At 46.8% G+C, this 18,150-nt stretch overlaps 1 protein-coding gene across 1 annotated transcript in view; it reads left to right on the top strand.

Annotated features, from left to right (window-relative positions):
• The window catches only part of HORMAD2 (HORMA domain containing 2), a 63,545-nt gene extending 49,040 nt beyond the window's left edge, over window positions 1–14,505 (top strand). Inside the window, exon 10 of the mRNA XM_063144361.1 lies at window positions 14,461–14,505. Coding sequence (XP_063000431.1) covers window positions 14,461–14,505 — 45 coding nt within the window. The remainder of the gene's footprint in view (window positions 1–14,460) is intronic.
• Window positions 14,506–18,150: the final 3,645 nt, after the last annotated feature.

The raw sequence follows: 18,150 nt of genomic DNA, 5'->3' as shown, positions 1-18,150 counted from the left end.
CTTATGGTATAAGAATGAACGAGTGGGGGAGGGGTTCTATTCTTTGGCTACTAAGGGAGTTCCTGCTGGTAATTTGGGAGAAGCTTTTCAGGAATGTGCTTACTGGACTGTGGTGTTGTCTGCCATTTGGTGTTTTTTGCTAACTTGCAATCTGATAGGACTCGTGATTTAAGATTATTCCTTTACTCATCAAGAGGTGGCAGTATTAGGGCCTTTTTTGGCTTTTCTTCGCCATTAAACAGCAGAGTTGGAAGGGGCCTACAAGGCCATCGAGTCCAACCCCCTGCTCAGTGCAGGAATCCACCCTAAAGCATACCTGACAGGTGGCTGTCCAGCTGCCTCTTGAAGGCCTCTAGTGTGGGAGAGCCCACAACCTCCCTAGGTCATTGGCTCTATTGTCGTACTGCTCTAACAGTCAGGAAGTTTTTCCTGATGTCCAGCTGGAATCTGGCTTACTTTAACTTGAGCCCGTTATTCCATGTCCTATTACATATTATAAATGTAATAAATAATAACAACAACAACAACAACAACAACAACAACAACTAAAAACATAGAATCATAGAATAGTAGAGTTGGAAGGGGCCTATAAGGCCATTGAGTCCAACCCCCCACTTGATGCAGGAAGCCACCCTAAAGCATCCCTGACAGATGGTTGTCCAGCTGCCTCTTGAAGGCCTCTAGTGTGGGAGAGCCCACAACCTCACCAGGCAACTGATTCCATTGTCGTACTGCTCTAACAGTCAGGAAGTTTTTCCTGATGTCCAGCTGGAATCTGGCTTACTTTAACTTGAGCCCGTTATTCCATGTCCTATTACATATTATAAATGTAATAAATAATAATAATAACAACAACTAAAAACATAGAATCATAGAATAGCAGAGCTGGAAGGGGCCTACAAGGCCATCGAGTCCAACCCCCTGCTCAATGCAGGAATCCACCCTAAAGCATCCCTGACAGATGGCTGTCCGGCTGCCTCTTGAAGGCCTCTAGTGTGGGAGAGCCCACAACCTCACCAGGCAACTGATTCCATTGTTGTACTGCTCTAACAGTCAGGAAGTTTTTCCTGATTCCAGCTGGAATCTGGCTTACTTTAACTTGAGCCCGTTATTCCATGTCCTGTTACATATTATAAATGTAATAAATAATAATAATAACAACAACTAAAAACATAGAATCATAGAATAGCAGAGCTGGAAGGGGCCTACAAGGCCATCGAGTCCAACCCCCTGCTCAATGCAGGAATCCACCCTAAAGCATCCCTGACAGATGGCTGTCCGGCTGCCTCTTGAAGGCCTCTAGTGTGGGAGAGCCCACCACCACCCTAGGTAACTGGTTCCATTGTCGCACTGCTCTAACAGTCAGCAAGTGAGCATAAGAGCTGTGCTGGATCATACCATGGGTCCATCTAGTCCCGCATCCTGTTCACACAGGGGCCAAATAGCTGGACTTGAGTGCAACAGCACCCTCCCACAAGATATGAATGAACAGCACCCTCCCGCTTATGTTCCCCAGCAAGTGGTGTACATCGGTATACTGTCCATAAATCCTGGCATACGGATCCTAGTATTAAGGCAAACATGCTGGTTACAATTGTACAGTTGCAGAATAGTATTGGATAGTATTATAACATAATATCCAGTGAGTATTTATCGACATTTCCAAAAAATGGCATAAAACCCTCTGCCCCCTCCAAAAATTACCTGCTTAAAATTTACCCAGGATGCCACAAGATCTTTCAATGAATCCTTAACTGCAAAATCAAGGAAGTAGCTAATTAATGCAGTCCCTCCCAGGTTGGGTATTTGGCTGAAGATGCTACTACCACACCCCAACTCCGCTCCATCTCCATTCCCTGTGCCAGTAAGGGCAAAAAGCCATGTTTCCACTTCCTGTCTTCAGAATAGGTCCCATCCTTCAACACCCAGCCTGGGTGTGGTGAGGAATCTTGCAAAGACTTGAAGTCTTTGTGAAGACAATGTTGGCTTTGGATGTTCTGGCACAAGGTGTGCTGTCATTTTTGTTCTTCCTGTGTGCTGAGCAGCAGTCAATTTCCCCAGAGAATTTATGTCTCCTGTTGATGATGAGCTAGTCAACATCTTTACATGATTCTTCCAGGCCATTGATTCAAGAGCTGCCATGTTTCTCTGCAAACTCCCTTGCCAAATCAGTAACTGCCTCATTTTGTTGTAATGTTACTGAAGTGATCAGGAAGGCCCAGTGACATTGCTAGGCCGGATCCTGTTGGGCACCAGCCCTAAATCTATTTCCCAGGGGCCTTGATCTTTTCCGTAGATCCTTGAGTGTCCATTGGTGCCAATAGAAGGTTATTCCTTTCACAGTTTAATTGCCTTGCAAAGGACAATTCTCAAGGGGAATTGCAGCTCAGATGGGAAGGGTAAACTTTCCAATTCCCACATGCTGCAACGTGTCCCCTGCCCCCCCCCAAAAAAAATTAAGACTAGAAAAACACATTTTCCATCGATTTGGGATGATGTAGAGCATGGTGCAAATTAACTGAAGAATTTTGAGATTATTTTGATGGATGAGAAATTAATTGGCTTTGCCTCCTGGGAAACTGAAATAAATCCAAGTAATTGGTTTTTTAAAAAATGTGCATGTAAGACGTAAATTAGCATATGCAGATTTTACGCAGATTTGTGTCCTCTGGGCCTGGACCCTGGATCCTTCAAGTGCTATGCGAAAGGCTAGTCTTTAAGCATCTGATGAAGTGGACCATCGTCCACAAAAGCTTCTGCTAGAATAAATGTGTTAGTCTTGAAGGTCCCACAAGACTCTTTGTTGTTTTTGCTGCATTAGAAATAAAGCCTTAATTGATTTACTGATTAAAATTTCTACCTTGCCTAATTGCTAAATGACCTCAAGATGGCTTGCCATATTTAAAAAGCAAGCAAACTCTAAAAATCAATCAATCATCATCATCATCAAGCCAAATTGGGGAAATGGCATGAATTTAACATCATCAAGGACCAAAATGAATCGGGATGATGTTAGGAGAAGAGTTTGCAGCAGATGTTGCTGGCATGGATGGAACAGCTCTGCTGTTATGGCAGAATATAATACTGGATGAAGATTTGTGCCAGGACTCTGATCCGCCAAGGCGTGAGAATTAGGGGCGGGGAAGGAATTAATTAAGTTTATTTATTTATTTATTTATTACATTTCTATACCGCCCAATAGCCGAAGCTCTCTGGGCGGTTCACAAAAATTAAAACCATAATAAAACAACCAACAGGTTAAAAGCACAAATACAAAATACAGTATAAAAAGCGCAACCAGGATAAAAACCACACAGCAAAATTGATATAAAATTAAAATACAGAGTTAAAACAGTAAAATTTAAATTTAAGTTAAAAATTAAGTGTTAAAATACTGAGAGAATAAAAAGGTCTTCAGCTGGCGACGAAAGGAGTACAGTGTAGGCGCCAGGCGGACCTCTCTGGGGAGCTCATTTCACAACCGGGGTGCCACAGTGGAGAAAGCCCTCCTCCTACTAGCCACCTGCCTCACTTCCTTTGGCAGGGGCTCACGGAGAAGGGCCCCTGTAGATGATCTTAAGGTCTGGGCAGGTACATATGGGAGGAGGCGTTCCTTCAAATAACCTGGCCCCAAACCATTTAGGGCTTTAAATGTCAATACCAGCACTTTGAATCGGCCCAGACCTGGACTGGCAGTCAATGAAGCTGTAAAAGGACTGGTGTAATGTGAACTCGCAGACCAGTCCCTGTTAGTAAATGGGCTGCCCTGTTTTGTACCAGCTGAAGCTTCCAGACCATTTTCAAAGGCAGCCCCACGTATAACGTATAAGTTCACAATTTAAAGCAAATGTACCTACTTCACACTTTTGAACCACTATGTAAATCAAGGCTCAATTATTTGTACACATTCGGACTTCTCTGAATTTTGCAATGGAGTTCTCCAAGCAAAAACATATACAAAAATGAATATATTAAGCCAATAACATTCAAAAACGCTTTCTTTTAGGAACATTGCATGCAAAACCTGTGTATATTAGGCAAAGATGCGTGCAAAAATGCCTGTATCGTGAGAAATGTGAACAAAAATGCTTATGAATGTTTATGATATTCTCAAAGTTTGAGATGAACCAAACTTAAGGTCAGAAAAAAATGAGAAACTGAGGGAAGTCAAAATTGACAGATTCATCCATCCTTAATGAGAACAGGCCTGCATGAGAATAATCCTCTGTTTCATCTCTGTCATGTTGGAAGTTATGGGATACCCACAGGCATTATTTATAAAGAATGGAGAAGGAGATAAAGGAAAAGGGAGAGAAAACCTCTCCCATTAAACAAAGAACAAAAAAGAAATTTGGAAGGAAGTGTGTTTTGCTAGGTCATCAGGGTTGCTTTCTGCCTTGTAAGCTTGGCTTATGTTTGAGAAATCAAGGTCTGAATGTAATGTGCGTGCATAGACACACACACACAAACACCCTGCCTCCAGGGCTGAAGAATTTTTGTTGCTTGGGCTGCAGAGGCTGTGGTGGAGAGGGAAGGGCACTGGTAAAGACTATCCACCACGCCAGGGCTGTTGTTAGGTGAAGGCACTAAGGCTGTTTCTACACCTGCCTTTTTCCCCGGGATCCTCCCGGGATCCTCCCTGTGCATACAAATGTAGGGTGACCAGATGCACTGGGAAACCCCGGAGACCTCCGGAGAAATGGAGGTCACTGGGGCAACCGGGACTGGCCCCCAATTCACCGGGGATTTTCCTGGGATAATCCTTAGGTGTAGAACAGGCCCAAATGACACACAGGGGATCCCGGGAGCAGGCAGGGACGATCCCTCCATTTTCCTGGGATAATCCTTATGTGTAGAAAGGGCCTTAGTGCATGCTCAGAGTTTCTCCATAACTCAGCCCTAGTTTTGAAATAGACTTGTTGGCTGAATCCTTGTGCAGTCTTGGCACAAAAGAAGTTATGAGGAGGAAAATACAATGAGAGATTGTGTATAACGTGGAGGAGGTAGAGGAGATTTGCACAAAACAAGGCATCTGTTTTTATGAAGCGTTGCTGGGGGATGGTAGAACGAGGAGGGATTGCTGTATGGAGGGGAACATAATTGGTAGAGGGAGGATGTAAGTGCTCAGAGGTGAAAGAAAAGCATTCTGCTTATGCTCAGAAGTTCATCTAGTGTGGCATTCTGTGCACACACAGTGGCCAACCAGTTGCCCATGGGAAATCCACAAAGGGTATCTGTAAATGCACCCTCCTACCCATGGTCCCCTGCTGAAATACAAATAAATTCTAGTACTTCTAAATGTGCATGCATATGCAAGCTGAATTCAGACCAAGTCTGAAACCCAAGCAGAATTGGGCAATCTTTATGTCTCATAATAACATATTTTGCTATAGTTTTGCTAAGAGGAGGGAAGGAGCGTGGTTCAATGACTTCCTGGTCCACCTCCTAGGGCACATTTTTTTACCATGGGCTCCCATCACTGTGCTTTGGGAGAGGGCATGGATGGGGCCCTGAGATATCTAACCCATGAGTGCCAGCATACTTAACTATGAAAAAGCCTGAAACTTGATTTCAAGCATCATAATTCCCTAGCCTCTGCTACTATCCTTCTGAAACTTTGCAGGTTTTTTGTCTGGAGGATACTGCTACGGCCCATCTGCCACTTTTCCTGGCTGGCGAAAGAAAAGGAAAGGCACCTCTCGTGCAAGCACTGAGTCATTACTGACTCTTGAAGGGACGCCAGCTTTCGCTGACGTTTTCTTGGCAGGCCTTATAGCGGGGTGGTTTGCTGTTGCCTTCCCCGGCCGTTATTACCTTTCCCCCAGCTAACTGGGTACTCATTTTACCGACCTCGGGAGGATGGAAGGCTGAGTCGACCCAAGCCGGCTGCCTGAAACCAACTTCCACTGGGATCGAACTCAGGTCGTGGGGAGAGTTTCAGCTGCAGAAACTGCTGCTTTACCACTCAGAGCGGTAGCCGGGAAAAGTGGCAGACCGGTCTACACACCCGCGGTCTCAGGCTGAGCCCGAGACCACAGGAAAAAACGGGTCAAAAGCGGGTGCCGGTTAGCCCGGGACCAGGGCGGTTTGAGCCCTGCCTGAGCCCGGGATCCTCTGTGCGTCATTTGGACGCACAAGGACGAGCCCGGGCCTCTCACCAGGCTAACCTGAGTGTGTTTAAACTGTGGTTATGTAGCCATCGTGGTTAGGAATGGTTCACACGACATGCTAAGTCATGGGTTCACATGACACACTAAGCCATAATGTTCATAGGCGTGTGCAGTACATTTCATTAGGGTGTGCACCCTGGGCTTTTTCTTTTTTAAAGATGAACATTTATTGAATACTTAGTCATAAAGAACATTATTTTTATTCATCCATTTATTAAACACTGTAGACATTGATGCCCTTCTCTGCATTCAGCTTGCCTGACCATGGGAGGGGCATTATGGGTGGGGGTGGGGACGAGGACACTCCTCAAGCCCCAGCATTGGTGGGGCTTTGTGGTGACACTGGCCCTTGCATTTGTGCTGCCAGGAGCAATGATGCTCTCTTGGAGGCAGCGGCTCTTCAGCATGGTGGTGGAGCAGCTGGAGGGCAGCCAGAGGGCCATTCCAGCTATGTCTGGATCCCTACTCAATGCCCCCCCTCAATTCTGCACTTATTGCTTGAGACATTAGGGTGTGCCTGGGCACACCCGGCACACCCCTTGTGCACGCCTATGATAACATCGAGCTCAAAATGCTTAACCAACATGGTTTAGTGCATTGCCTGAACATTGCCCCTGGAATGCAATTCCCAAGAGCTTCTCTGACACTGAATTCCACCCTTGGGCTGAAAGATGTTCCCCACCCCTGAAAGAGGCGATGACTTCAAATTGAGGTCTGTCCTCTGAGAGCATTTCAAGCAGAGGGATGTCCTCGCTTGAGCAAAACGCATGGCCACCTAAGATATAGAACTTGGGTAAAAAAAAAAGACTTTCATTTTTCTGATTCCAAGTAGAAACTTTACAGAGGAACTGCAAGGGCAAAATGCAAATCACGACAAGCAGATTAGATATCTGTCTTGATTACTGGATTCCGTCATCTTTTTATCTGGCAAGACATCTTTCACTTCCGTTTTTCTGCTAAAATTACTTTCTAGCAATTTTTCCAGATGTTCGTTCTCTCTCTCTCTCTCTCTCTCTTTCTTTGGCAAGGCTGGCAGACGGGTTCATCTAGGACACAAAAAACAATGCAAGCCTCGGGCTGATCTCTTAGAGAGCTTCAGACCTGCTAAAAGACGATTTCCTGGCATTGACACAGAAAGCGGCTGAGGGGGCGGGGAGCCTGGACGGTGATAGGAATGCCAAGCGAAATGATAAAGTTGGCAGTTTTGACCCATGTGGCCAGTGTTGCATTAACTCCTCTATTTAAAATTTGTGGGAGAATTTATTTATTAATTTGTTTATTACCTTTTTATAACACCCAAAAGCCGAAGCTCTATTACAGCATCAGGACCCACTGCACAAATGGTGCAAATGTATCAACTGGGTGGGCAGCATTTTCGGAGCCCAGGGCCGCTTTCGATGCGAGGTGACCAGTCAGGTGTCAACACTTCCAAAGAGGGCCAGAGAGTGGAGGAGAAGAATTTGGTAGTAATTTGACAATGGCAGTTCTTGGCAACTGCAGGCTGCCTGCCTTTTCTTATGTGATGGGTATACAAAATGCGCACAAAATTCTGCAACGAAGTCATGAAAAGGGCTACAAAGGCCATTAAAAATAAAGGTAGGATGACCCTATGGGAAGGAAGACAGGGCTCCTGCATCTTTAACAGTTCTATTGAAAGGGGAATTTCTGCAGGTGTGCTTTGTAGGCATGCAGCACCTGGTGAAATCCCCTCTTCATCCCAACAGTTAAAGCTGCAGGAGCCCTGCCCTCCTTTGTATCTGGTCACTCTAATATAGCTCCTGCAGCTTTAACTGTGGTGAAGAAGAGGAGATTTCACCAGGTGCAATTATCCCTCCTCCGTTGCAAAAGGATGTAGATTAGGGTGTAGATTAGGTGTAGATTAGGGTGACCATATGAAAAGGAGGACAGGGCTCCTGTATCTTTAACAGTTGTATTGAAAAGGAATTTTCAGCAGGTGTCATTTGTATATATGGGGAACCTGGTGAAATTCCTTCTTCATCACAACAGTGAAAACTGCAGGTGCCCTGCCCTCTTTTGGATCTGGTCACTCTAGGCAGGGCTCCTGCAGCTTTAACAGTTGTGATGAAGAAGGAATTTCACCAGGTGCTGCATGCATACAAAGGACACCTGATGAAATTCCCTTTTCTATGCAACTGTTAAAGATACAGGAGCCCTGTCCTCCTTTTCATATGGTCACCCTAGATTCGGCCTTAGTCTGATCAGCCAGACAATTTGTATCTGACATGCCTTTAATGCAGAGAAACCGGCAAAATCTAAGGCTAGATCTACACAACTGCTTTATAGAGGTATTGAAGTGTGTTGGGGCACATGGCACATTCCGTGTACTGCTTTCATAGGGTTTGATTCCATGTTATCCAAAACACTGCAATGAATGTCATGGTGTGTCCTACGAGGTATCCATGTGCAAGAGGGATACAGCGTTAACCATGATGGGATCACAATGATTTGATACAAGGTATGGAGCTGGTTTAGCTCTCCAGGGTTCCTAATCCAGAATTCCCCAGACAGCCACACCCCCTCCCTTGACTCCACCCCTTTCCACCCTCCACCAACTGCTAGGTCATTTCCTGGTTTTTGTACAATTCTAAAAGGTGTCAACGCCTATCCTAAGGCTTAGTTACTGGCAGTAAGAACTGCAATGTGCTGTTATCTTTTGCCTTTGACTCCCACCCACCACTGGAATGCTGCTCCCAAAGTGAAATTTGGCCCCTGGTCACAAAGAGATTCTGTCGCTCTGTTTTAACGGGACAAAAGTTCCCTAAAGGATCACCCATCGAGTTGGAGTTATAAACTGATCAAAGACAACATCCTTTGGTATGGGGACATTCTTTCCATTCTCCTGTATCTGGAATGTAGTTTATTTATCTAAGAGAAAGATGCTCTGGTCGTTTCCACCCACCCACCCAATGCAAATGTAGCTGTGACCCCCAACTGTTGCAGTCCAGATTAGTTGTACTTAAAACCAAAGAGATTATCAAGAGCGGGAAATGTGCTTCTCGATTTAGCTGTGATGGCAATCTTAAACACTTCTGTAAAATTAATGGACGACACTTTTCCAAGTAACGTCTTCAAATATGATTTCTTTTTTAAAATGCTGACTGAAAACCCACAGATATCATGCTGAAAGCACTCACTTTTTAAAAATTATTATCCATGGCCAATGGACCCAGATAGTGGTGTAATGTGATCAGAGATTTCATCAGATTAAGTTACTGAACTCAGTGCAACTACATAATCTTGCTATTGGTTCTTGCTGGTTTTTCCCCATTGAAATATATGAGCATATTGTTCCTTCCTCATACTGTTTCATGCCCCCCATCTTGCTGAGCAATCATCATTTCAGAAGGACAATTTCCTCAAGGCTTGTGATGCTTTGGCAATACCTGTTTGCTTGGTTGTATTGTATGTATTATGTATTATTGCATTTATATCCCGCCCTTTTTCCTCTTAAGGAACCCAAGGCGGTGTACATAATCCTCCTCCTCTCCATTTGATCCTCACAACAACAACCCTGTGAGGTGGGTTGGGCTGAGAGTCTGTGACTGGCCCAAAGACACCCAGTGGGTTTCCACAGCCGAGTGGGGACTAGAACCCGGATCTCCCGACTCCCAGTCCGACACTTTAGCCACTATGCCACACTGGTTGAGCAGATTGGTGAAAGCTGGCAAGGATTTTAGGCCTCAGCAGCGTCAGCTCCAGGGTTTTGAGGGTCCCTCCATGTGCTTCTACCTTCTCAGCACTGTGGTCACCAGCCGCTCTTGCTCTACCTCCTCTCTCTCTCTCTCTCTCTCTCTCTCTCTCTCTCTCATCACTGCTATGTCTTGCTTGCTTGACAGGCAGAGAGCCAGGGAGTGAGTAGGTACCTCCGACTCCTCACAATCACCACTGTTGTCTGCGCCAGAGAGAGGGGCAGGTGGACAAGCAGGTTGCAATGAGGAAGAGGAGGAACAAGTCCAGGGGGCTCTTGTCAGTGAACTACTGTTTGGGCATGGGCCCTCAGCAGGTGCCCGACCGTGTTTACCCATGACTCCAGCCCTGGGCTTCAGCAAACGTCAGGCTCCAGGCCAGCAGGTTCTGGAGGAGCTTGCTCTCCATCCAAGTGGGCCAGGAGCAGAGGCATGGTCTAAATTCGGTGGCTGCTCACATATCATCAATGAAGAAACAATAAATTTTATAGTGGCTACATTCAAGAGGTCAAGTTGACTTTTTTGATGGAAGTCATGAGAAATGACCCGTTCTCCCAAAGGGAGGGAACACACTTTGTGACACTGCATATAAACAATAAGTATTGTATAGGGTGATCATATGAAAAGGAGGACAGGGCTCCTGTATCTTTAACAGTTGTATTGAAAGGGGAATTTCAGCAGGGGTCATTTGTATATATGGGGAACCTGGTAAAATTTCCTCTTCATCACAACAGTTAAAGCTGCAGGTGCCCTGCCCGCTTTTAAATCTGGTCACTCTAGTATAGCTCCTGCACTTTAACTGTTGTGATGAAGAGGGAATTTCACCAGGTTCTCCATATATACAAATGACACCTGCTGAAATTCCCTTTTCTATGCAACTGTTAAAGATACAGGAGCCCTGTCCTCCTTTTCATATGGTCACCCTAGTATTGTATGATAAAATGTAGTAAAAATGCACACTTTTTTAAAAATGAAGGTTAAAAATAAAAACCCATCAAGGCCATTAGAGCTGTAGTCCTCTAACTACTGCAAATCTTCCAGGGTTTCACCAGGTACTATCCACATCTGCTCAAGTATATTTTGGTCTAATCTACACCAAGGAGGATATTGCACTATGAAAGTGGTATGAAAGCGGTATATAGTATGTGTTAATGGGCCCCAACAGTGGTCAGTGCACTTCAATACCACTATAAAGCCAGGGCCGGTGCTACCATAAAGGCCACTCAGGCGGCCGCCTAGAGCGCCAAGGTAAGGGGGGGTGCCGAACACCGCACCCGGAAGCCACTCTCCCACAGCGGCTCTGAGAGGGCTGCTTCCAGGCACGCCAGTCTGAAGCCGTCTGCCCGCCCCAGCATCCTGGCTTCGCTTCGGCTGGAAGCCCACCCAGCCAAAGTGAAGCCACACCCGCTCTCCCACCCCAGCGTCCTGGCTTTATTTCAGCTGGGCGCCCACTCAGCCGAAGTGAAGCCAAGCCACGCCCCACCCCACTCACCCCACCCCACCCCAGCATCCTGGCTTCGCTTCGGCTGGGTGGGCGCCCGGAAGTCATTCTCCCAGAGCAGCTTCCAGCCGGGCACGCCATTCCAAAGCCAACCCCCCCCATCCTGGCTTCGCTTCGGCTGGGCGGGCGCAATGGCGCCCCGCGCTCACATACGCTGGCGTGGGGTGGGTGGGTGAAAGCAGCTCACCTGCCTAGGGCGCAAAATAGTCTGGCACCGGCCCTGTATAAAGCAGTCGTGTGGCTCCTGCCTTTTATATACCGCTTTCATAGTGCAATATCCTGCTTGGGGTAGATTAGGCCTTTGTATCATAAGAACTAGAAGCATGCATGGAAAAATAAAAAGAAAGCCAAGATTCTCAGGAAGCTAGACTCAGCTGGTACGCCCACGTTTTGAGCTCCCCCGCCCTGTGCTTGTGCAGATTCACGTGAAGCATGATGTATTCCTTTTCACTGAGAGCTGTGCAATGAATCTCATGCTGAGGGTTCCTATCTGCTCCTTGGCTCATTTTCGTTGTTTTGTCTCAGGCCTTGTAATATAGTCTAAACACGGGTGTTACCAGAGACATAGAATGGCCAGTTGGGGATGCTTTGTCGCTCCATCTCTCACAAGAGATTATTTTTTTAATGGGTAATGTTGTTTTTATACTGTTGTTTTTATGTTTCTGATGGGTTTTTTTTAATGTTTCCCATTTTTAACTGTTGTAAACCGCCCAGAGAGCTTCGGCTATGGGGCAGTATATAAATGTAATAAATAAATAAATAAATGAAATAAATAAATAAATATAAATAAATAAATAGACAGCACTATCTGACTCCTGGGCCAGAAATAGGGATGTCTGGATTTTGTGAAATTTGCCCCGTGTGTGTCTTGTGGATTAAGAACATAAGAGGAGCCGTGCTGGATCAGACCGAGGGTCCATCTAGTCCAGAATTCTGTTCACACAGTGGCCAACCAGCTGTCGGCCAGGAACCCACAAGCAGGACACGGTGCAACAGCACCCTCCTACCCATGTTCCCCAGCAATTGTTGTACGTAGGCTTACTGCCTCTGCTCCCTCTTTGTCACATGTCTTCATCACATGTCTACTAGCCATTGATAGCCTTTCTCTTCCAGGAATTTGTCTAACTTCCCACTTTTAAAGCCATCCAAAGTGGTTTGCATCATATATACAGAATAATGTACAGGAACGTTATGCAGACTTAAAAAAAAAAAAACTAATTTGCAAACTGTTAAAGAAATAAGAACATAAGAAGAGCCCTGCTGAATCAGGTCATTTAGTCCAGCATTCTGTTCACACAGGGGCCAACCAGCTGACAATGAGGAACCCACAAACAGGACACAGGTGCAACAGCACCCTCCCACCCATGTTCCCCAGCAACTGGTGCACACACAGGCTTACTGCCTCAGATACTAGAGGTAGCACATAACCATCAGGGCTAGTAGCCACGGATAGCCTTCTCCTCCAGGAATTTATCCAACCCCCTTTTAAAGCCATCCAAATTGGTGGCCATCACCACATCTTGTGGTAGTGAGTTCCATAATTTAACTCTGCGCTGTGTGAAGAAGCCCTTCCTTTTCTTTGTCCTGAATCTCCCACCAATCAGCTTCATGGGTTGACCCCCATTGGGTTCTAGTATTTTGAGAGGGGGGGGGAATGTTTCCCGATTGTGTGGTGTCATTCATTTTGGCGTCCGTTCACAAGTGGATTCAAATTCCTTTCCCCCTGTTTTGCAGAAAAATGCACAGATAATTTACATGAGTATGTAATATTTAGCACATTGTCCCCCATTCCATTCAACTTTTCCTTGCATATATTTTCCAGGGTGGCATATGTCTTAGCAGAAACTTGTTCATGTACATTTCTGGAAAGGGGAAAAAAAAAAGATATAAAAGTCCATGGACTCTGCATATATCCTGAAGAGGCCAGTTTGCAACTGATTCCGCAAGTGGGATTCTTAGAAATGCAAACTCATTTTAGACCATCCTGAATTCATCTAGCAAATTTCTTTAGCGTCCCTAGTCAGAAATTTGCACACAACCAGAAGAAAAGGGAGTCTCCCAGGGAAATGTTGTCTCAGTTTCTGCAGGACTCAGAAAGCTGCTTCCCCACACACACACGAGGTGTCCTCTTTTTTGGTTTCCCAAATATGGTCACCCTAGTCATGCCAATTATAGCAAACAAATTGGAAAGGAACGTCTATGGGTCTAAAATGCGTTATTTAATAGGAATATCACCTCCAAATCATTCCCCCCAACTCACACACATGCACGCGCACACACACTCAGCATCACTCACTCCAAACAAACACATGCATGAACACATGCATTCACTCAAAGACCCCATGCACCCCATTCACCCATACATTCTCTCTCTCTCTGTCTCTTCCGGGTGCGTTCCGTAAGTCTGAATGTGGAGCCGCCCCACCTCCACCTCAGTGTCTCTGGCTTCGCTTCGGCTGGATGGGCGCGGGGCACCATCTCGCCTGCCCAGGCCCAGCTGAATCCTCGGGTCAGGCCGGCTCACAGCCAACGCGTGTGAGTGCTGCTCTGCGCCCGGCGCCCCTCTTAGCTTGACACTCTAGGCGGCCGCCTGAGTGGCCTCTATGGTAGCACCGGCCCTGCCAGCACTTCTCCACTTCATCCAACTCTATGGGCTCACTCTGCCCATTGTCATCTCCGGGGCCTTCCTGGTTAGTATCCATGCAGTATGTACTCAGAATGTCCTCCAGTTGTCTGCTCAGCTCTTCAGAGACATCACAGGTGACAGGCTGGGGTACAGCCTCATTAACCAGAGGTGCTTTTTCTTTCTTGCTCTGTTCCTTGCTTACTGGGGTCTCAACACTTCCATCAACCAAAGGCTTCAAGCTGCACATATTGGGCTAGTGCGGACATTCACTGCTTCCTGCGGTCACTATGGGAGCCTCCGCTAAGTCATTATCTTCTAACGAAGGAGAGCAGCTTTGCTTTCCTCATCTTGGTTCTTCATTGTACCTCACCTTCAAAGCTACTTTCAACAATTTCGAACCGCCACCCCAGAGAGATGGCTCTTCCATTTCCTCCGCTGCATTCTTCTTCCTCGCAGGCCGCCGACCGCTCCTCGCCCTCCTCCTTCCCACGGCGGGTTTAGCGGAGACGAAAACCTAGGGAGCGCTGTGAGGAAGCGGCTCTGGCCTGGGTTTTGCGATTGCACACGCTTTGGCAACCGCTTCCAGCCAATCAGTGGGAGGAAACGAGAAGGGCATGCTGGGAAATGTCGGAGGAAAAGGCGGCACGCGAGGCGGGAGCCTGGGCTGCACTAGTCTTCCCACATAGTTACCCTACCCTTAGTTTTAATAAAGCTTTCTGCTTTGCCATCTGTGAGCCCTCTTTGTCTTGGCTTAGGTCTGTGCTAAATCCGGTATTAACAGGTCACGGAAAGCCGTGCTCAGTCCTTACAGATAGCACTGGGAATCTTGCAGTTCGTGGTGTAGTGGAGCCAGTGTTCACAGGGACGTGGCCCAAGCACTTTTTTATTAGCAGGGATACTGACGTCCTCTGCCACCCCCTGCTCAAAATCCCCCCTTTCCCTCTGAGCTGAGTTGCAATCCTTACAGTAGCTGTGAGGTGGGGATGAACTTTCCCTGCCACAATATACATTCCCTGTTCTAACGCAACACACAGGCCAGTAGGTTCCTCACCCCAGGAACAGAGCATTTTAGAAATATATAAAGAGGGAGGGCTTTTGGGCAGTCATCTTTGTTAAAGGATAGGAGCGTTCCTAATTTCTTATCTGTGATCTGCCTGGCAAGTTAGAGATTAAAGCTGTTCCATCTGTTAAGATCAGGAAAACATCATATCTCCTTCTGGTTTCCTTAAAAAGAGGGGGGGAGGGACCTCTTTAGAGGTCACACTCAGCCACTGTCACGCTCAAAACGTGATCCATGGTTACCTAGCGTGGTGTGTCTGTAGATTCCCACACACACACACACACAATGGCTCAACTACTCAACTAGCCCCTCCTACCTTCTGCAGTGGGGTTAATGGGCCATGGGGGTGGGTAGCATGTTGTATGTAGGGTTCCCTGTAGTCCGTTCCGGTCACTCCATGTAAAAACCCTGCCTACCATAGAGTTGGCCAGCAAGAGCATTCACCATTTCCGGCGACCCTCAGTCCAGGGTGGGCTTCCTCAGTGGTTGCCATCGCATAGACCCTGTTCAGAGAATTTGCTAAGCCATGGTGGTTCAAGGTTTTGAACTAAACACAATGGCTTAGCCCGTCGTGTGAACCATTCCTAACCATGGTGGCTACATAACCGTGGTTTTAACATGCTCACTATTTGCTGCAAAAGGGTTAGCGGCCTAACCATGGCTTAGCGTGTTGACTGAACAGGCCCATAGTGGTGGATGGAGCAGCCAGCATAAGCCTTTCCTTGCTGTACCAGTTGCTGGGATTACCGGTGGTGAAGGACAAGAATCTACCCACAAAGCGGTGAAGGGTAAGCAAACCACGGGGAACCGTATGGTTGCTGCTCATGTGCCAGGCGCTTTTCTACCCCCTCCCTACTCCTTAGTTCCCATACCCACCCCCCATGCACATGTAAACAGGGCCAGAGACACCACAAATAACGAACTGAAACCAGGGTGAAGCTCTGGGGCATGATCTCTGGGTAGGACCTTGATGACTCTGAGTTCACTGGAAAAAGAAGGACAGACGTTTCTGTTTTGCACTGCGCCATGTGTGAAATTCTGTCCTGAGAAACATCTGTTTGGGGCCCTGGAGGGTGCTCCAGTCCTTCTGCTGGTCATCATGTGCTTGTCAGCTTCTCCAGAATCAGGCTTCAGCATCCGATCGAGTGCTCCAATCAGCTTTCTTGATTCCGGCAGCACATGTATTACTGAGAAGCAGACAAGTGCATGATGGCCAGCAGACAGAGAGGCACGCCCTACAGTTTCTCATCATGACACCCTTTCACAACATGGTTAGAGAACTGCATGTCCTTTCCCCCTGCAACAACTGTGCCTTCCCCAACTTGGCGCCTCTCTATACGCGTTGGACTACAACTCCCATTACCCCCAGCCAGCACAGCCATAGAACATAAGAATCTAAGAAGAGCCCTGCTGGATCAGACTGAGGGTCCATCTAGTCCAGCACTCTGTTCACACAGTGGACAACCAGCTGTTGACCAGGGACCAACAAGCAGAACATGGTGCAACAATGTCTATGTTCCCCAGCACACAAGCTTACTGCCTTGGATCCTGGAGGTAGCACATAGCCATGAGGGTTAGGAGTCACTGATAACCTTCTCCTCCAGGAATTTATCCAAACTCCTTCTCAAGCCATCCAACTGGGTGGCCATCACTACTGCTTGTGGTAGTGAGTTCCATAATTTAACTCTGCACTGTGTGATGAAATCCTTCCTTTTATTTGTCCTGAATCTCCTACCCATCAGCTTCATGGGGTGACCCCATTGGGTTCTAGTATTTTCAGAGAGGGACTCCATAAAAAGAAGGCAGCCCATGCACTCAGGCTTACCACCTAAAACTACATGACACAAAAGGAAAAAGCGTTGAGGAAGGGAAAGGAAAGGAAAAGAACAAAAGCTCGAGGTCTTTCAGAAAACTCAGATACCAATTCTTAATGTTCTATGGTTCTTATAAAGATCAGGTGTATGGCAGCTGCAGCTCATGGCTGTAATGCAGTCAGATCTTGCTGTTGTTCTTATGATGACTAGCTGGGATGGAAACGATTTCAAAGAGAGGAGGGGCCAAAAATGGCCGATTTCTCAGCTGAGCCCAGGGAGAGTCCCCGTTTTCTTCCTCTCCCTCTGCTGCAGCCTGATGGAAGGGCTGCTGGATGACAACGCTTGGGGAAGCTGGCTTCTTCGGTTGTTGTGCTTTACAGCCTGATCGAATGATTGCTGGAGGACGGGGCGAAGCCCAGTTTCAAAATGGAAGCAGCCAGGCCAGCGGTGTTGGGGTGGGGCGAGTGCACGTATGGATGGGGGAGGAAGTGAGACGGATTCCGTTACACAATCAGGGGCTGCCAAAAAAGCCAACGGCAAAAGGGTAGGGAAAAAGGATGTTTAATGTAGTGAAAGAACTCCGACACGTTTCGGACCTTTCTTCAGGGTATATACAATATATAATGTTTATTAGGGTGACCATATGAAAAGGAGGACAGGGCTCCTGTATCTTTAACAGTTGTATTGAAAAGGGGATTTCAGCAGGGGTCATTTGTATAGATGGAGAACCTGGGGGGATTCCAAACGTCGTACTGAGGGTGCTTCCATGCGCCCCCAGTGCGCACCCAAAGCGATCGTGTAGCTTGCCTGGAAGAGATGAGGAAGAGGCGTCCTTGCCGCCGCCGCCACCCACCTACCTCCTTGCCGGCCGGGTCGGAGAGCTTGGCGGAAGAAGGTATAGCTCCTGCAGCTTTAACTGTTGTGATGAAGAGGGAATTTCCACAGGTTCTCCATATATTCAAAGGACACCTGGGCCAGATCTACACCAAGCAGAATATGACGCTTTGAAAACAGTTTGAAAACTGTATATGGAGTGTATCCCGGGCCCCAATAGTTGTCATGACTGTTATAAACCGTTTTAAAGCAGTAGTGTAGATCCTGCCCTGCTGAAATTCCCTTTTCTATGCAACTATTAAAGATACAGGGGCCCTGTCCAACTTTCCATATGGTCACCCTAATGTTTATACAGTCACATCTCCACCAATGTGTATCACATAAATCATTAGGTAAAATTACATATTTAAAAAAGACACATAAAGAATGAGAGGCTCA

Source organism: Elgaria multicarinata, chromosome 18, assembly GCF_023053635.1.
Source record: "Elgaria multicarinata webbii isolate HBS135686 ecotype San Diego chromosome 18, rElgMul1.1.pri, whole genome shotgun sequence".
Classification (NCBI taxonomy): Eukaryota; Metazoa; Chordata; class Lepidosauria; order Squamata; family Anguidae; genus Elgaria; species Elgaria multicarinata.
The sequence above is the reverse complement of the archived record's forward strand: the minus strand, read 5'-3'. Positions and strand labels throughout refer to the sequence as shown.